At 38.4% G+C, this 21,035-nt stretch overlaps 1 protein-coding gene across 1 annotated transcript in view; it reads right to left on the bottom strand.

The window, feature by feature from the left end:
- OTOGL (otogelin like) overlaps nt 1–21,035 on the bottom strand; it is a 175,033-nt gene that overhangs the window by 50,581 nt on the left and 103,417 nt on the right. The window contains exons 29-36 of the mRNA XM_052640705.1: nt 20,293–20,409; nt 18,982–19,138; nt 18,297–18,323; nt 12,800–12,967; nt 10,525–10,803; nt 8,404–8,521; nt 3,634–3,713; nt 2,876–2,944 (exon numbers count right to left, since the gene is read on the bottom strand). Of these exons, the coding sequence (XP_052496665.1) occupies nt 2,876–2,944; nt 3,634–3,713; nt 8,404–8,521; nt 10,525–10,803; nt 12,800–12,967; nt 18,297–18,323; nt 18,982–19,138; nt 20,293–20,409 (1,015 nt within the window). The remainder of the gene's footprint in view (nt 1–2,875; nt 2,945–3,633; nt 3,714–8,403; nt 8,522–10,524; nt 10,804–12,799; nt 12,968–18,296; nt 18,324–18,981; nt 19,139–20,292; nt 20,410–21,035) is intronic.

Genomic DNA, 21,035 nt, shown 5'->3' with positions numbered 1-21,035 from the left:
TTGGAGCCCAAGAAAATAAAGTCTGTCACTGTTTCCATTGTTTCTCTATATATTGCCATGAAGTGATAGGACCAGATGCCATGATCCTTGTTTTTTCAATGTTGAGTTTTAAGCCATCTTTTTTCACTCTCATCTTTCACCTTTATCAAGAGGTTCTTTAGTTCCTCTTTGCTTTCTGCCATAAGGGTGGTGTCATCCAAATATCTGAGGTTAGTGATATTCTCACAGCAATCTTGATTCCAGCTTGTGCTTCATCCAGTCCAGTATTTCACATGATGTACTCTGCATATAAGTTAAATAAGCAGGGTGACAATATACAGCTTTGATGAACTCCTTGTGCCAAAATGAAGGGCTGAAATTTTGTCTAGCTGTAATTGCACTATCCATTGTTGATACTATCTAAAATGACCATATTAGTTTCCTGTGGCTGCTGTAAACAAATTATTTCAAGTTTAGTGGTTTAAAACATCACCAAATTATTATTTTGTGGTTCTGGAAGTCAGAAGTCCTAAAATCAAGGTATCAGCAATGGCTGTATTCCTTCTAGAGTCTCTATGGAAGAATCTGTTTCCTTGCTTTTCCAACTATGGATTGCATGAATATATTGATGCATCATGGCCCCTTCCTCATCTTCAAAACCACAGAATAATATTTCCAAATCTCAGTCTCTCTCTCTCCCTTCTTCCTCCTCTCCCTTTGTCCTTCCCTGCTAATTTTGACTTCTCACATGCATTATCTCCTCTGACTCTGACCATCCCCCTTCTCTTTTATAAGGATCTTTGTGATTACACTGGGCTCACACAGATAATTCAGGAAAACTTCCCATCTCAAAATTCTTAACTTCATCACATCTTCAGCATGCAAGTTCCCATTTTCACAAATTCTGGAGATGACAACATGGACATCTTTGGGAGGCCATTATTCAGCCTACCACAATGACATCAGAGAATTAAATAAATTTTATAAATAACTTATTTTATATATTCTAACAACTTATCATAAAGTAGAAGAAAAACTTCTATTGCTTGGTCCTAAAAGCTGGGTTCATGGTTTATTAGACGTTGTAACTTCTACAGAATATGACAATTTTACAGACTAAAAATGGGATTGTAGTTCTTGCTTCTTCTGTCTGCCCTCTGATGGATAAAAATAAGAGAGGCTTATGCAAGCTTCCTGATGGGAGGTCCTGATGGGAGGGTCTTCCTCTGGTGGGTAGGGCCATGCCCAGTAAATCTTTAATCCAATTTTCTGCCGATGGGGGAGGCCCCTTAGCTGCTTGGCCTAAAGCAGCCCAGTCCTGGAGTCCACAGTTTCTATGGTAGGGCTAATAGCAGCCTCATGCAAGAGGATTTATGCCAACATCTACATCGGCTTCACTGACTACACTAAAGCTTTCGACTGTGTGGATCACAACAAACTGGAAAATTCTTAGAGACATGGGAATAAGAGACTACCCTACCTGCCTCCTGAGAAAACTGTATGCAGGTCAAGAAGCAATAGTTAGAAATGATGGGCTCCCCAGGTGGTGCTAGTGGTAAAGAACCTGCCCACCAGTGCAGGAGACATAGAGATGAGGGTTTAATCCCTGGGAAGATCCCCTGGAGGAGAAAATGGCAACTCACTCCAGGATTCTTCCCTGGATAGTCCCATGGACAGGAGCCAAGTGGGCTATAGTCCATAAGGTCATAAAGAGTCAAACACAACTGAAGCAACTTGGCATGTATGGAACAACTGGGAAAGGAGCACATCAGGCCTGTATACTGTCACCCTGCTTATTTAACTTATTTGCAGAATACATCATGAGAATTGCTGGGGTGGATGAATCATAAGCTGGAATAAAGATGTCCAGGAGAAAAATCAACAACCTTAGATATGCAGGTGATAGTACTTCAATGGAGGAAAGTGAGGGGGAACTAAAGAGCCTCTTGATGAAGGTGAAACTGGAGTGTGAAAAAGCTGGCCTAAAATTTAACATTCAAAAAACGAAGATCATGGCATCTGGTCCCATCACTTCATGGCAAATAGACGGGGAAATGTGGGGAATTGGCAGATTTTATTTTCCTTGGCTCCAAAATCACTGCAGATGGTGATTGCAGCCATAAAATTAGAAGACACTTGCTCCTTGGAAGAAAAGCTATGACAAACTTAGACAGCATCGTCAAAAGCAGAGTTATCACTTTGCTGACAATGTCCATTTAGTCAAAGCTATGGTTTTTCCAGTAGTCATGGACGGATGTGAGAGTTGGACCATATAGAAGGCTGAGCACTGAAGAATTGATGCTTTTGCAATGTGGTATTGGAGAAGACCCTTGAGAGTCCCTTGGAGATTAAACCAGTCCATCCTAAAGGAAATCAACCTGAATATTCATTGGAGAGACTGATGCTGAAGCTGAAGCTCCAACATTTTGGCCACCTGATGCAAAGAACTCACTCACTGGAAAAGACCCTGATGCTGGGCAAGACTGAAGGCAGGAGAAGAGGGTGACAGAGGATGAGATGGTTGGATGGCATCATCAACTCAATGGACATGAGTTTGAGCAAACTCCAGGAGATGGTGAAGGACAGGGAAACCTAGTGTGTTGCAGTCCATAGGGTCACAAAGGGTCAGACATGACTGAGAGGCTGAACAACAACAAATTCTAGGCAAAAATGTGAGGGGCATTCTCATTATCTATACTAACTGAAATGGGACAGACACAGACCAGATACAGAAACCATTCTGAAAATGTGGCTCATTGATCCAGTAAACAGTTAGTGAAACAAAAGTGACTGCTGGGTTCTCCAGTGGGTTAGGTATAACTAACACCAGCAGCTGTTTAAGTGTGCCAAGATCTAAATTACATAATGCTAAGTTTAATGTCTAAAATTACAATACTTATAAACATGGGTAGAGATGGCTTACCTGGTGAAGTTAATGCTGGCTCTGTGGGAATCAGAGGTATGCCTACAAAGAAACAAAGATACTCTTCTTTAATCTGTTTTGCTTAAAGTGAGGCCCAGACAGTTCATATAAGAATATTCATATAAAGGAAAATGTTTTGGGAGAGAGGATGCAAGAGGAATGTTAGAAGAAAATTTTGCATAGTTTTAATGTTGGAGAAGACTCTTGAGAGTCCCTTGGACTGCAAGGACGTCCAACCAGCCCATACTAAAGGAGATCAGTCCTAGGTGTTCATTGGAAGGACTGATGCTAAAGCTGAAACTCCAATACTTTGGCCACCACATGTGAAGAGTTGACTCATTGGAAAAGACCCTGATGCTAGGAGGGACTGGGGGCAGGAGGAGAAGGGGATGACAGAAGATGAGATGGCTGGATGGCATCACCGACTCTATGGATATGAGTTTGAGTAAACTCTGGGAATTGGTGATGGACAGGGTGGCCTGGCATGCTGCGATTCATGGGGTCACAAAGAGTTGGACACGACTGAGCGACTGAACCGAACCGAACTGAAAAGTAACTCAGAACCAAAAAAAAAAAAAAAAAAAAAAACCACTTTGAAAAAGACAATGAAGGAGAATCTTATGAAGGTTTATTGTTTGTCTAAAATGTCTGTTTTTATAGTTACTTGCCACTGTATAAATATATTCATGTATTTTACACTTCAGAATAAGTTACATAAGATTCATACTTACAGTCTTCTGGATAAACACATTTAAGAGTGACTTCATCGAGGATCATATGTTTAGGGCAGTAGGGCAAGCATCCTTCAATCCTTCACATGAAAAAAATTAAAGAAAAAAATTTAATATAACAATATATGGCATTTAATATATGCAATTAAGATACAGTTTTCCTATAATTCTTCTATTCACCTTTTCAAACACTAAGGATTGCTCCATTTGCTATTTTCCATCATACCTCATTGTATGAAGCCACAAGGTAGTGGATGATAGCAAAATATTCATGATTGAGGCAGAATTTGAACACAGAACATTCAAAACATACACTTGAATTTGGCACACACCAAGGCCACGTTCTACAAATAACTGGAAATGCAGAAGAATCCTTTATTGTGATTTTACTCTATGTTCATCATACTGTTATCTTCCTACACTCCCTCACATATAAGAAGACAAGACCCACTATTTGAATATTCATAAGGATGTTGGTAGAACAAAATCAGAATGTTTGGTGGCTGTCTCTGCCTATTACTGAGCCCTAAAGTCATTGGAAAGTAATTAGAAATCTCTGGGTGGCAGACAGGGAGTCGGGACCTGGTTGCTTTTGCAGGACAGGGAGGGGAATGGCAGAGGATACAGTTCTCTCAAGAGCCTCAGGGCCTGTGTCTGAAATAGCAGCAGTGCTCAGAGAGGGGGTGGTTGTGTATGAGCCTAAGGAGACAGAATTTCAAGCTCTGAAACATCTGGTCTTTTATGCGGCGCATTGCACTTTCAAGAACCCCAAATTTCAAGAAGAATGGATTTGGGAATCATGAGCCCAAAACAGAGGAGACCATCCTGAAATGCTTCTGCTCTAAGGGAATGAAGCCAAGATGATGACTGAGACTACATCTTCCTTTTCATTCAATTGGGTCTCAGGGTCCAATTTATTTTGATTCAAAAGAATTACAATATACCCATCAAGTACAGCCAGTTCTTAGACTCACACATACTAGAGAGAACTAATGTACATACGGTTTTTAAAAGGCTTGCTTGTCTGCCTCTCAAATACACCAGCAGGCTATAATACTATTTTTAATATTTTACTTATTTAAATAATTTTTTTTTGGCTATGCGGCATATGGAATCTTAGTTACTTGATCAGAGATTGAACCGGCACACTCTGAATTGAAAGTGGAATTTTAACCACTGGACAGCCAGGAAGGTCCTTCAGTATTGTAAAATATTTCCAATTGCCTTAACTATAAAGTAAAAGTTTGGACCCAAATACAACCCCTTTCCAATTCAGTGTGGATATGAACTAACTTGATACTCTGGGCACGTGTTACCACCAGAGGGCACTTGTTCATGGAAGGAAATCAAACCCAAGAAAAGCTAACTTTTCTTTTAACAGGAGACTGTGTTATCGCCTCTTAGATAATTTCTTTACAATTTTTTTAAAGAAATATTTACAGCTTAGTTTATGAGACCAATTATTTCATAAAATGAACTTAAATAATAAAACTTTAACCAGTATATGATATTCCTGCTGCTGCTGCTGCTGCTAAGTCACTTCAGTCGTGTCCGACTCTATATGATATTCCTATCCTACTCTAAACTTTGTCAAGCACATAAGAAAAAGCTACTAAATTACTGAAAATATCAGGGACAGTTGGCTATCCTCAAATTAAATAAACACCACTTTTTTATGCAACTCAATTATTTTGCAATTGCTTTATGCAAGTCAAAACCACAGCTATTCTTTTAAAAATATCTTCCAAAACCCAGTAACTTGTTCCTTTAAAATGTCTTCATGATTGCACACAGCAGGGTTCCCTTCACTCTGTCATACAACTGGTAATTTAGTCGACTTCTGACAAACACGCCTCAGATGCAGAACAGTTCTTATAATAGGCATATTATGTAATAGGAATAACGCTACTTACATATGGGCTGTGTGGTATGCTAGTTGGCATCTTTTCTTATGAAAGGTCTCATTTCCACTAGATGTTTTTATTTTCAACACTTGCTATGTGCCAGAAACTGAAATCCTCCAGAACCAGCGTGGTGGTTCTGCTGGGGACTTGGAGGAGGTGTGCAACACGATGCTGACATGCCAACCTAGTACCTGAGTCTCCTCTCAGGACAGCAAGGACCAGGAGGAGCCCTAGTGAGGTGCCTCAGCCAGGAAAGGGGAGCAGTAGAAAGGAAACAGTGAAGAAGACAGAGATGAGAATTGGCTTGGCAGGGGTGAAGTTTCATCCTGAGTCTCTGCTCCGCTCTCTAATCATACCAAAACAGACACTCCAGAGTATCTATAGACCAAACAGTGGAAGCACTGAAGATCTGGGTTCAGCCACCCTGGAGACTGCGTATGCCACAGAAAACAACTAGACTAATGCCACTTCAAATACAGCTCCATTTCCTTCCCAGTTCCAGGGCTGCTCTTGTCCGCCTCTCTTTCTCCCTTCCTCCTCCCCAGCGTGCCTTCCTCCCTATGAAGGCCCTGTTATTTCCCCACCTCCTGATGGCTCCCAGAGGAGACAGGAAATAGGTTTGTGAATGTGAAGGGTCCAAGTGAGTGGTGAAGGCTTCTTTTCAGAAAGAACTGGTTGTTTTCAAATGAGTCAGCACTTAGCGTCAGGTGGCTAAAGTATTGGAGTTTCAATGTATTGGAGTCTCAGTTTCTGATGCTGAGAAAGATTGAAGGCGGGAGGAGAAGGGGACGACAGAGGATGAGATGGTTGGATGGCATCACTGACTCAATGGACATGAGTTTGAGTAAACTCCGGGAGTTGGTGATGGGCAGGGAGGCCTGGCGTGCTGCAGCCCATGGGGTTGCAAAGAGTTGGGCATGACTGAGCGACTGAACTGAACTGAACTGATTGTTTCCTTCCCTCTGTTTCCGTAGCACATGTTGTCTGACAGGATGTCGTTGTTCAAACTCTGGCTCAGCTGCCTGAAAGCTGTGTGGTCTGAGGCAAGCTGCTTAACTTCCATGTGGCCTTGGTTTGTTTTCTCTTCTGACAACAGGAACAATGAGATTACCCGTTTTATAGCACTTAGCACAGTGAGCATCATGTTGTATTTAAATATTTCAATGTGCTGTGCTTGTGGCATTTATTCCTCTGGTCCTCTTTCCCCTATACTGTCAATTATCTGCTAGTGTTCCTGTCTTCTTCCTAAAGACTTTGAGCTCTTGAAATAGGGACTGCATCTCACTTATTCATATGCCAGAACCTTCTGTATTTGTTGTAGAGCAGAAGCTCATAAATAACTAATGGAATATGATTCATTTAAAAATATTCCCTCCTACTACTAATTGCATTTCTCTGTTCTCCTTCACAATAAAACTGCTTTAAAAAAAAAAAAAACAGCTGTTACACTGTCAATCTCCATTTTGCCTCTTCCTATTCTCCAGATTACCAAATTCAAAGAATAATTTTCAGTCTCAAATTTAAAATCCTCGAAACCAAATTCCTGACTTTTCCTCTAAACTTCTCCTCCTATTATCTTCCTTATCTCAGTAACTGACAGCTCAGTCCTTCCATTAATTGAATCATTTGAGTTTGTTGATATTTGACCAGATTTGACCACAAAGATGGCAATTTCATATGATTCTGAAATCAATGAAATGACGAGGCCTGACCTGGAGTCCTTACTTCCTCTTTCTCTCATGTGCATGCATGCATGCTCAGCCACTTCAGTCGTGTCCGACTCTTCGCGAACCTATAGACTGTAGCCCGCCAGGCTCCTCTGTCCATGGGATTCTCCAGGCAAGAATACTGAAGTGCGTTTCCATGCCCTTCTCCAGGGGATCTTCCCAACCCAGGGATTGAACCCGCGTCTCCGGCACCGCAGGTGGATTCTTAACCACTGAGCCCCTGAGGAAGCCTCTTTCTCTCATAACTAATGTTAAAACTGTCAGCATCCCTATGGCCTTAAATTCAACATGCAGGCAGAATCTGTTCTCTGCCCCCACAACCTCCAGGGCCACCAACCTAGTGAAAGTCCCTTCACGTCCTGTCTGTGTCACTGCCCAGTTCTGCCCTTGTTCTTCCCCTCCCCAAAAGCCAGTGCAATGGCCAGTGTAAACTTGTGAAAGGACCGAGTCCACTCCTCTGTCCCAAAATACACCAGGACATTACTCACAGAAAATGACAAAGTCCTCACGACAGGCTACAAGGCCCTATGGGATTGCCAGCCTCTTTTTCTGGTTTCTTCTCTAAATTTTGTTCGCTTTGCCCCAGTTAACTAGCCTCCATGCTCATCCTCAAACACACCAGACATATTCCCACCCTGGACCTTTATACTTTTCTCAGGTTGAAACGCTTTTTCCCCAGACATCCACATGGCTAGTTCCCTCACTTCCTTCACATCTCTTACTATATACTGCCTTGTCAGCCTGTTCTTCCCTGACCACCCTATATTAATGAGCAAACGTGCATACCTGTTTTATGCTCCCTTTTCCCTTCCTTTATTTTTGTCCATTATAAATCCATCTAAGCAATAGATCACATTATATATTTACATTTTAATTTTTTATTCTTTGCCTCAGTGCAGCAAAATGTTTTAGCTAAAGAAAGGTAAATACTTTGTTCAGTACTCTATCCCAGCATCTACAAGAATTGCTGGCATAGAGCAGACTCTCAATAACTACTGCTTGAATAAAATTAAACACATTCATGAATGAGTAACTAGAATAAATTATTCTTGAGAATTTTTTTAATCTAAAAATATAATCACTGGGAACAGAATCTGCTAATGCTAGAATCTATTCATTACTGGTTAAACATGACTTACGGTGGAAGAAATTTACACGCGAGAGCTTCAGGGTCACTGCACGTTTTAAAACAGGGAGTGGCACAAGGTTCGTACCTCCATTCACACATCCTCCTGTAGGGCACTGCTGCCTGGATTTCTGGGGAAAAAATGAAGTTCAGACTGTGTGTGTTTTTAATGGGCAGCTTGGAATGTAGTGATTTATAATAGTAAACCCATTAAGGTCTGAACCTTTTTTGATTGAAAAGACAGGGCAGCAGAGATGGGGAGAGGGAGGAAACAGAGTAACTGCTTGGTGATCAAGGCATTTCATGCTCAGGCTGAACATCAAAATGTTAGTTCTTCTTCCAAATATTTGAAAAAGCAAGAGGGAGGAGGAGACTAAGGACAATTCTAAATCATCTTCCTTTATTTATGTTTTGCTAGTGTTCAGTGATCTATGTATCATGATAATAGCACGTACTTGTTTAGAATTTAAGTTTTTGCAAAATAGCTTTTTGTCCATTATTCTATTTTACCCTTGCAACAACCCTGTTGAATGAATATTATCTCCATTTTATAAATGAGGGAATTGAGGCTAACAGGAGCCAAGTGACATGCCAAATTCAATTAGGAAAATGGCAAGACCAAAGACATATAGCCTGACATGAAGCTTAAGGAGAACACTCCATCTTTGTTCTTCTCACAGAATTTAACTCATTGCCTTGCACATGGTAAGTATTATCTGATGACATAAATGAATGAATTGATTTTAATAATACATGCTCGTAGTTACAAAAACTTCCCTTAATGGAAGCTTTTTCTCCTGCAAACTCAGCTAATACTTTCCCCTTCCCCTGTCACAGAGCAGCCCTTCTGCAGCAGTCCAAGATTATCTCTGAAGAAGAGAGCTCCATAAGGCAGGAAGTTCAGGAAATAGGTTATGTTACTTGGACTTAAGATATGGAATTTAAGTCCAAGGTATGAGAAGGAAAATGAGGCTTTCTGGAAGGCACTTAAGCATCTCAATATTAAAGTAATAGTTAAACCTGGGTTACTAGAATCATGGGTCATAAAAGAGGACTGGTTCCAAGACTAGAATAAACCCAGAGTGTCTCCTAAGTTCGGGAAGCTCACAAAGATGAGTTTCTGAGATTTAGATGATGCCATTGATTGCAGTTGTCCAAAGCTCAGGTAGGGCCACTGGGTCTGGTTATGCTGGAGTGGATTTGTGTAATGGAGAGGAAACAGAGGCTCGCAAAATTCAACTTTTAATTAAACTCAAGTAAAACTATCACACTTACTCTACAGAATATTATATACACATGTCAGTGACTCTTTCTCATGAGACCAGGAACCCCATTCAATTGGCAAAAATTTGAAGCTCAGTTTGAACTTTCTAAAATCCAAACAGATTTATAGAAATTTAACCACAAAAAAAAAAAAAAAAGCAAATGATTAGCTTTCTTAGAAATGACTTAGAAAAGTTGGTTAGAATGAAAAAATTGGGGAGACCCAAGGCAAATATTGAGCTCTTAGGTTTTGAAAATAAAGCATGACTTTTAAACACTGGATGAGGCAGTGAGGATTCCTCTCTGAAATTTAGAAAATTCAATAGCTATAGAACTGCAAGGATCTCTAGAAATAAGACAGGGATTCTGCTGAACCAGAAAAATCTAGAAGTCAGTACAATTGGACTCCAAAGTATTCAAAAAACACATTCAAAGCATTCAAAGTATTTGAAGTATTCAAAGAGATAAACACATTGTCTTTGTCATAAAGAATCAGACTGTGAGAAGTTGCCTTCTATGAAAGAAAAAGTAGATAACAAAACTCTGCAAGAAGACGACATGGGTAAGCTCTATTTCCAAAGCCCAGACATCACTGAAAGTAAAAATTGAGGCAATCCTAAAAAATAATGTCATTTAAGGCTATTCTAAACAATTTACTACATTAACTTATGTAGCAAAATAACACTATAAAGTAGGTATTATTTTTTCCATGAGACAGATGTGTAAACTTAAGGATAGGGAGGTTAAGAAACACACTAAGGTCATACAACTAATTATACATATTAAAATATTTTTTAAGTTAAAAACCTAATATATTTTCTGTCACTCCTTAAGTTATCTACATAATATATGGACATCTCAGGACACATACCTTCCACACTGAAGCTACTTAAGTGTTTAAATTCTTCAGAATCATCATATTTTGATGCTTTGGCACTAGAATCTGTCAATATGATGAAAAAGCCTTTCTTGCTGTATAACTCAAAAGCACTGTAACCAGGAATCCAGAGGTCCTGATGGTAAAAAAATGTAGCTCTCTGATGAAAGGCTGCATTCGCTTCCCACAGTTTCAAACTAAGAGTGTTGTCATCGTGGACACAGAGAAAGTAGTTGGGCCTTTCGGCAGATTCCAAGGAAACAAGTGCCAATGCTGGAAAACAAGAGCAGTCTGTTTGACAACTCCCTGGGTTCTCTGGAGAAGGCGGATCATCAGCACTGGCGTTGTAAAAACTCATGTGTGCTGCTGCTAAGTTACTTCAGTCGTGTCCGACTCTCTGCAACCCAATAGATAGCAGCCCACCAGGCTCCCCCATCCCTGGGATTCTGCAGGCAAGAACACTGGAGTGGGTTGCCATTTCCTTCTCCAATGCATGAAAGTGAAAAGTGAAAGTGAAGTCACTCAGTCATGTCTGACTCTTCGCGACCCCATGGACTGCAGCCTACCAGGCTCCTCCATCCATGGGATTTTCCAGGCAAGACTACTGGAGTGGGATGCCACTGAAGGCTGACAAAAACAGAACTGTACAACTGTCATGAATAGTTAATGCCATTCTCAAAGATTTTAGGAATGAGTTACAGATCTCTAAAGGAAAAAAATTATATTTTCATGCAATGCATAAGAGTGACAGCTCCAAAAATATCAGTCTTTCATAAGTTCTATTTTTTAAAATAATTGATCATGTTCATGGAGGAAGAAAAAAAAAAAGGTCAACCTAGGACCCCAGAATGTACAACTCCATACAAATAGTTGAATAATTAATTGGACATACATTTGCACTTGCAAGCTTTAACATTTTCAAATGTATAAAATCTACAAATGGCTAAACTGGATGATAGAAAAGAAAAACAAATAGTGAAACAGATCAATTTAGACATGTCACTGCATTTCAATATCACTGAATTCTTAATGAGCAAATGTTCTTTCAAGTGATTTTACTGCATTAAGAAATGACTATTTGCTCAACCTTATTGTCTTATTTCCCTAGAGATGATAAGAAATCTAATGAACAACTACAAAGCATTTGAGCAGTGTCATGCTTTTTTGTTATGTGCTTTAAAAGTTTCCCCTGTATTTGTAAAACCCATGGTATAAGTCTCTTAATTGAGCTCTTAGATTTAATTTCTTGGGCATTAATTTCTTTAGGTCTTGCTTAATTTGACCTAAAGGATTTTTCTATTAAAACATTAATTATTTTAAATTATACAATAAAGAGCTCTCTCAAGTCCAATAAATGATTCAAAAAGCATTCATTGTGTCCTAAAATATACAAACCCTTCTATTGAGCACTGGAGTATGAAAAGAAGAATTTAAAAATTATAAAAGAAAAAATATATAACTAACGCATAAATGAAAACTTAGTCTGTGATAGGTGTTTTCATAGATTAAAAGAACTAAAGGAGCTCTTTTTACAAGAATAGAGCAATTTATTTTAACTGGAAAATCAGGAGAGTTCTCTAAATTAGTATGTTAGGTCAGATTCATTCATTCACTAAATATTTCCTATGTTTATAGAACACACCATGCATGGTTCTAAGCAGGGTTAGAATAGTAACAATAGAACATCAGGCATCAGAAAGAGACACAAATCATCAGTTAGAATAGATGCCAAGTGGATACAACCAGTATAAATCTACAGGGGCAAGCCAGTAAATGAGGACCCAGGTACCAAGACAGACCAGGCCACATAAGGATGACAGTCTGTCTCAATGACTGTCTAAACTTTGATTTATACTCTTAATTTAACTTCCTTGATGTTAAATTATGACTTTTTTCTTTAATCTGGCATTAAAATCTTTCACATGTTGATTATCAGCAGACTATTTTAAAAATAGTCAAAAGTTTCAAATTAAATTCTGTGACCAAGAGAATGAAAACTGAAGCTGTGCTTTTCCAAGGACCAAAAACCAAACAATTACAGTTCTATTTGTATCTATATATATGCCAATAGATAAACAAAGAAATGATTTTACACACAAAAGAAAGAGCTGGTTCGTGTGCCACTGTCTTATTTTATTTCAAATCGTTTAGAGCACCTAGAAAGATGTCATAAACATATTAAATTCCCCAATTAATATTTACTGCACGAATAAATGAAAAGAGTCAATGGTAAACTACATCCTTATTTTCAGTTGCAAATTCTACTTACATGATGCCTTGTCTTTGAAAAGGCCTGGAGTGATCATAAAATTAAAAAATAAACTGCCATGAATACTACTTTTTGGCAGAGAGAAAATGCTTCCACTGGTTATATTGGCTCCCAGAATGAGGCCAGTCTGCCCATAACTTGCCAGCATATATGGTCCTTCTCCAAGCCCTAGTCAAATGCAAATGAGAGAATTATAAATTTGCATAGGATTTTTACATTTCAAGCTGTCATTTCAATGGAACAAATTTTAATAACAAAAGGACTCCAAAATCATTGAGCATTTAAACATTTATCATTAACAAAATAACTGAACTCTTTTCAAAAAGACCATATCGGGGCTTCCCTGGTTGCTAAGTGGTAAAGAGTCTGTCTGCCATTGCAGTAGACTCCAGTTCAACCGCTAGTCTGGGAAGCTCCCACGTGACCCAGAGCGATTAAGTCCATGTGCCAGCAACGATCGAACCTGTGCTCTGGAGCCCTGGCGCCACAATTCCTGAGTTCACACAGCACAACTGCTAAAGCCCGTGACCCCTAGAGCCGGTGCCACCACGACAAGAAGCCCGCATATTGCCACTCGAGAGGCACTCCCGCTCCACCAGAGAACAGCCAGCACAGCAGCCAAGACCCAGCAGAGCCAAAACTAAATGAGTGAATGAGATTATTATAAAGGATACATATATTGATCTGGAATATATACATTTGTATTTAGAATGTGTAATTTATTTCTTCTGAGGTGGACCCTTTTTTAAAGTTTTTATTGAATTCATTACAATATTGCTTCTCTTGTTTTTATGTTTTGGTTTTTGAGCCGTGAGGCATGTGGGATCTCAGCTTCCTGACCAGGGATTGAACCCACACCCTCTGCCTTGAAAGGCAAAGTCTTAACCACTAGATCACCAGGGAAGTCCCTAGAATATGTAATTTAGAATATATATGTACATGAATGTGTGTGTATATGTATACATACACGAATACGCAGCAGTGATAAATAAAAGGTTGACTTAAGACTTCTAGACCTCAAATTTTCTCACCTTTATGAAGATGTTTGTCTAGGTAACCTTTCACTTTGATATTTTAATAGTCTACTGTCCATAAACTTAAATTTAGTTCTATCAATGGAAGGTATTTTGTTAGTCTTCTAAAAATCAATTCTCCTTAGTAGGTTCATTGCATTAAAAATTCACAGATATGATATATAATATTTTACTGTTTGGGGAATTATTGAATTTCATCAGTGAGGTATGTCTATAGAGAAGAAAATAAGATGATGCTGAACAGAGAAGTCAAGTGTCACTTTACTTATGTTATCATTTCTATGCACTTATATCATTTCACATAAAGTAGAAAATACTGTAGTAAAAAAAAAAAAACTAGTATGGAACTAAACCTGAAACTCAAAGTAATATTTCTAAGAACTTCATCTTACAAAGAAAAGTATATAATTTATTTTAAAAGCTCACTGCTATTCAAAATAAACTTATGCATTGTTTCATGACAATAAGGTCAGTTTACCTTCAACCCAATCTTTATGACGTTTAATGTTCTAAAATAAGTGAGGTACTATATAATTTTGATGTTTCTTCTGAATTATCAAAATTAAATTACATAATTACTAGCTGAGTACTTTTTACAGTTATATTTAGATATTTATGTTGTAGGTTATATAAAATTCTAATATAGGTGTGGTAGGTGATTTCATAAGAGATCAATCTGGTTGCCCTCAGTGAACTTCATTTTTCCTCTTCAGTTTTTATCTCAAGGACAGTTTTCCTTTCCCAGCCTATTCTTAAGATGGAGGGGAAAACAATTAAATTAACCACCTGTGTTTTTCCCCTTTCAGGACCAAGACTAGGCATAAGAGAAGGGGAGAAGATAATTGAATTAGAAGGTTTAAAAGTCTCCCAAACAGGAAGGAGAGCAAGACTCAAAATTTCCATCACAAGAGCCAGGATGAGAGATTCTACAACAAGTTATTCTCAAGCACTGTCCCATCCACTGACTCATCAATGAGACACTTCAACTTTGAGGAGCTGGAGACACTTCTAAGCCATGATGGAAGAGCTTTAATAGGGACCCAGACACAGTTGGGCTTAGATGGTCAAAAATCCACCTACAGTGTGGGAGATCTGGGTTCAGTCCCTGGGTTGTGAAGATCCCTTGGAGAAAGAAACAGCTACCCACTTCAGTATGCTTGCCTGGAGAATTCAATGGACAGAGGAGCTTGACAGGCTACAGTCCATGGGGTCGCAACAGTCAGGCACTACTGAGCGACTTTCACTTTCAGACACCTTGAGTACACATGGATTTGAAAATCTTTGCTCCCACACCAAGATGGAACTGATCAGATGCCGTGAAGTCTTTATGAGCTGTTACAAACGTATACCCTGCACAGTTTCTCTGGGAGCTAATATCTATAACATCCAAAGAGAGCTACATCATCATCTCCAACACCTACAAGTTCATTTTCTAGGAAAGACAGAAGTAACCCAGACTTTTAAGAAGACAATATACATAAACTTTTATAAATACAGATTTGTGTGACTATGTAAATAATGCACAAATAGGTACATAAATGTATAAATTATGAAATACAATTCAAAATGAAGAAGACATATACAAATACAGCTTGTGAGCTCCAAGCACCCTCAGGCACAGATGTCCAAGAGGAGAATAGGAGAAAGGAGACAGACCATTAACAAAATATTCTCTCCCCTACAAGACAAGTGCCTTCCTACAGCAATGTGAAGAGACAATTGTCATCTGAGAAATCCATTTGTATAAAAATTGAAAGCTTCTGAATCGACTCCCAGTTGATGGATATCTTGCATATGAATTGTTTTCCAGCATTTTCACTAGCAATTGAGGGCAAAAGTCATTGATTTTATCATTAATCTTCTGGAAGGAGAATTATAATTTCTGTATACGAAAAGCAGTCATTTCCTGTATTGATTATTTACACAGTATTAAGTATATTTGAACCCCCTCCAGTGTTCTTGCCTGGAGAATCCCAGGGACGGGGGAGCCTGGTGGGCTGCCGTCTATGGGGTTGCACAGAGTAGAACACAACTGACGTGACTTAGCAGCAGCAGCAGCAACAAGTATATCCGATCTAATAAAATCACTCTGAACTTAAAAATTTATGTAACAATTTTTAGCAAAATATTGAAGTCTTCTACTCCTTATAGCAACAGAACCTTTATATTTTTAGCAAAATCCACAAAAATGAACATGAAAATATTATAGAAAGTCATTGTATGAAGGGTTATAAACTCATCTCAGCAGCAACCTCTGAAGTTTCCTACTTTTAAAAACATTTCCTGCTACAGAATCACAGTCTTTTATCTCTGCATTTGCTTTGAATAATTTAAGTATTTTAATAACATAGTGTCCAGAGAAAACACCAGCTATGACTGGGCAAAGACTAGGTAATTTTACAATAGTTGTGAAATTGAGATAAAACAAATTAAGGATAACCATTTTAAATGATTTATTTTTATTAGTATCAACAATTTCCCACAACTCTTCATTCCCCTTCAATTATCTACCTTAGGCATCGCATTACTTTCACAATCTCTTCCTTTCCTTGGTAGTTTGACACTATCCCCTAATACTTTGATCACAGGAAACAGAATCTCTGTCACTCATGAAAGTAAAATGTCCCTTGCTCACCCTCTGAATACTATCAATACAGTGTTAACAAATGAAACTAGAAGAACTGGTTTGAAGAATCTTGTAACACATTAGAAGAAAGAAACGCAGCAGATTTATTGACAAAAAGCAGTACGTCTGAAGCAGCAAGAGGTAGAAATTCAATATTCATAGAAAATTCTGCTTCTGTTTCCAAGAGACTGCAGAAGGAACACCAGAAAGTGCAAAGGCACAGACGGAGATTTTTCAAGGCAGAACTGTATGAGGCAGGAGTTCCTAAGTGAGGGGGTTACTGGCACATTTTCTCATATTACAGTCTGTACGTTGTGTTAGAGCATATGATAATGATGTGCTGTGGTCATCCCTAGACTAGGACGTGCTAACCATTACCAGACAGTGCAGCACAGAGATCAAGCTCCTTGGTTCGGACTTAGATTGTTCATAAATCCATTTACCATATTTTGGCTATATGACTTGGACCAAGTTATTTCATTCATCTACGCTCAATTTCTTCCTTTGTAAAGTGTTAATAATGATAATAATAATAATGTTATGCTTTTCAGGCATAGTTTCAAGCTTAAATTATATGATAAAGATGTCAGTAATGCAACAAAAACTATTGTTATTTTAGATATTTGTTGTTGTTCAGTCACTAAGTTGTGTCTGACTTTTTGTGATCCCATGGACTACAGCACAGCAGGCTCCTCTGACTAAAACATCCATTTTCTTTTTAATTTATCATCTCTATTTTACTAAAATTTTCTGGCTTTCTTTGTACTTTTATAGTTGACAGATTTCTCCCTGGCTCAGTAAGTGACCGAAAACACTTTGGATTAGTGGTTTGGGTTTTTTCTGTAATGGGTCAGCTCTCCAATAACTGTAAATCTAACCTATTCATCATGGGGTTTTGCCCAGTTACTAATAAAATGGACACCTCCCTGGATGATCTTTTCTTTGCCTGAATTATGTTTCAGTGGCTAGGCCTTCCTCACCAAATGGGTTGAAAAAAAAGCTGCATCGGTTCTGCTAACGTCTGGCATTTTCAAAGAGGATATAATTCTCAGCCTCTTAACATCTGTGTCTTGGTTTTAGGCAGCACCTCCTCTTAGACTCATTGACTCAAAGGCCCTGATGCTGCGAAAGATTGAAGGTGGGAGGAGAAGGGGACGACAGAGGACGAGACGGTTGGATGGCATCACCGATTCGATGGACATGAGTTTGAGTAGGCTCCAGGAGTGGCGTGCTGCAGTCCATGGGGTCACAAAGAGTCAGACACGGCTGAGTGACTGAACTGAACTGACTCCTCTTAGACTTCCAGCTGCAAATTTGAATGCTTGGGGGACTAGGATACTTTCATTATTACTAAATCAGTAAGTTCTCATTCTGATAATATACAAATAATTATTTTCTGTAAAATGATGGCTAAATAAATTTCTATATTATTATTTCTTTCTTTAATTTCCACGTAGGAGACGTGGATTTTATTCCTGGGTTGAGAAGATCCTCCAGAGAAGGAAATATCAACCCATGCCAGCATTCTTGCCTCGGAAATTCCATGGACAGAGGAGCCTGGTGGGCTACAGTCTATGGGGTCACAAAAGAGTTAGATACAATTTAAGCAACTGAGCAAGAACAATACAATCCATGGTCGATTGAATCTGAGAATGTAGAACTGCAAATATGTAGGTGACCAATTGCAGAGGGTTAGTGCCCTCAACCCCCGCCTTGTTCAAGGATTAACTGTATGCCAAATTATGAACTATTTATATTTTGTTCCCAGAAAAGTTGTTCAAAAACTGTGAATCCAAAGATACGTTTAATAAAATAGTATCCTGATATTCTCACGTACCTTCATTGTAGTATTCACAATCACGTGCTAAAAGGATAAAAGAAGAAATGTTAAACTCAATAAAAATCTGACCACTTATCTTGAATATGTGCAAAATATGATTTACCAATAACCAGGGGAAAGAACTCAGAATGACATCATTATCTGGGAATTTTCTCTGAGCTAAGAGGATTCTTTAAGACTACTGTGTAATAGTTTATTAAATTTTCTAAGATTATTTTACAAGTAGGCAAATATATTAGCCAGTCTATAGTCCGCTGAAAGTGTTAAAATCATAAGCTGTTTATCAGATGATATACTATCTATAGGAGTAAATGAAAAGTTTAAAAGGTCAAATCTGAATACAAATTCAAAATGATGTTTTTAAAACAATGTTTCTTATCACTAGAACAGTGGAATTTCATAACCATAAGAAAGTTATAAACAATTTCTCCAAGGATGGTACATAATTTATAGTTCAAATGCTACAGTGATAAGTCAAACACAGAACAGAAAAACTTACTTCAGTTTCTTTTACAAATCCTTTAGCTATACTACAATTTATGTACCTCGTCAAAAGAATATAACATTTACTCATCTTAAATTTGAGTTCCATGAGTTCCACGGTATCATTTCTAAGATAGGACAACGTGAATCTCCTCATAAGCGTCCCACCTAATGATGATGCTCTAATTAGGGTACTCACAACAAAGAGTAGATGATCTCCAGTGAACAGAAACCCCTTCCTGACAACACTTGTATGCATATGCTGCTACGCTTGTGCATAAACATTCACAATCCCCACCAAGATTACAGTTGCACGTGTCTTCATGACAGTTTTTAGCAAAAGAAGTGACATCAATCTGCAATGAAGTAAAAGATAAATTAATTTCAAAATGTACTAACTACAGTTGATTAAAATTCAGCCTTCTAAAAGAAAACTAACTGGTAGATTTTCAAAATTTGCTATAATCAGCGTAACACTGCCACCTAGAGAGTTCTAAATGTCTCAAACCTCAATTTGCCCAAATGAAAAAAGAATTTATTAGGCAAATGTAAGATCAAAGAACTAGCAAAACAGGGAATAGGACTGACAAATACAATTTCAATATCTTCAATACAACAGATTCATATTTTGTAGAAGCTCATTGTTTCATTACTGGCATATTTGCATGACATTAAAAGAATGTTCTGCTTCCAAATGTACTGTTTTTAATAATATCTTAAACTGCTTTTAACACTTCTATTGGGACCTAAAATTGTTATGTTGAAAAGACATTTAGAACGTTAATGTCTAAACAAATTACATTCCATCTTGGGATGTGCTTCTAAAACTATTTTAAATGTGCCACTAATAATTATTTTAAACTCTACTTTGGGTTAAGGAGAAGAATGCCATTCGGTGTTGTTCTCCGAAGAAAACTAAGCATTTATAGCTTTGATAATGGACATAAAAATGTTTTGTAAGCTGAAAAAGACCATTAACAAATATTATGTACAAATGTACTCTGTTAATAAGATGACATGAGGAAAAACGTAAATTACCTAATGTGCCAGTTCTATAGAAAAACAAATTACCAAATCAGTCTTCCTAATAAGGGTTAGGTAGCATACCTAACCAATGGGCAGCTAACTTATTTGTCCAGTTAATCTCAATATTATAGACACTGCTGCTGCTGCTGCTGCTGCTGCTGCTGCTGCTAAGTAGCTTCAGTCGTGTCCGACTCTGTTTGACCCCATAGACGGCAGCCCACCAGGCTCCGCCGTCCCTGGGATTCTCCAGGCAAGACCACTGGAGTGGGTTGCCATTTCCTTCTCCAATGCATGAAAGTGAAAAGTGAAAGTGAAGTCGCTCAGTCGTGTCCGACTCTGTGCGACCCCATGGACTGTAGCCTACCAGGCTCCTTCGTCCATGGGATTTTCCAGGCAAGAGTACTGGAGTGGGTTGCCATTGCCTTCTCTGATAGACACTGCAGTACTTGTTTAAGTTGGAAAGTTTAATAAAGTATTCACTTACCACATTGCGACAAGAAGCAAAAATATCACTGTACAGAATGGAGCATTCTTTCTTGGCATAAGGAAATTTGTTTTGATGTGCCTCACAGGGTTTAAATGATTCAACCGGGGTTTCGCACTGTGGAAAAAGTTAAGGGAGAAAAGAAAGTTTTTAATGAGGAAATTTCTGAAGCTGAAACCAGAGTAACCTAATCTGACTTCAACCACTACAATCATATCTAATATATTCTCAGTCTTTTAGACAGACTTTACCGAAAGCACCTGCGCTTAGCCAGCTCATGTTAATAGCATATGTTATTTTTTGAAAGTTTAACTAAATTCACTATTAAAATCATGACAATATTAGTGAAGTTAAATAATTTTTAAACTGTCAACTTTAGTGTTACATGACTAAAAATTTTTCAGAAGCAAGTTATTCTTTCTCCTTTAATTTTCACATCTTTCATTTCTATCACAAGCCATCCTCGGAGGAGTCACATATATTCAGGCAGCTACAGTTTGCCTCACAGATACTCAGCAATTTGGTCTCTGCCTCTCCTAATCCACCTCCCTCAAACTGGCCTGGAAAAGGTGATCATTGATCTCCTCATTACTAAATATAAAGACAACTTTTCAGTCTTCGTCTCATCTGATCTCTCCCTGTCTCTGACTGTTGAGTACTTTACCCTTCTTACACGGCTCACGTGTTTCTGGTGGCAACATTTTCCGGTGGGTTTCCTCCTGATTCATTCGCTGCTATTCCCC

The sequence above is a fragment of the Budorcas taxicolor genome, chromosome 5 (assembly GCF_023091745.1).
Source record: "Budorcas taxicolor isolate Tak-1 chromosome 5, Takin1.1, whole genome shotgun sequence".
Lineage (NCBI taxonomy): Eukaryota > Metazoa > Chordata > Mammalia > Artiodactyla > Bovidae > Budorcas > Budorcas taxicolor.
The sequence above is the reverse complement of the archived record's forward strand: the minus strand, read 5'-3'. Positions and strand labels throughout refer to the sequence as shown.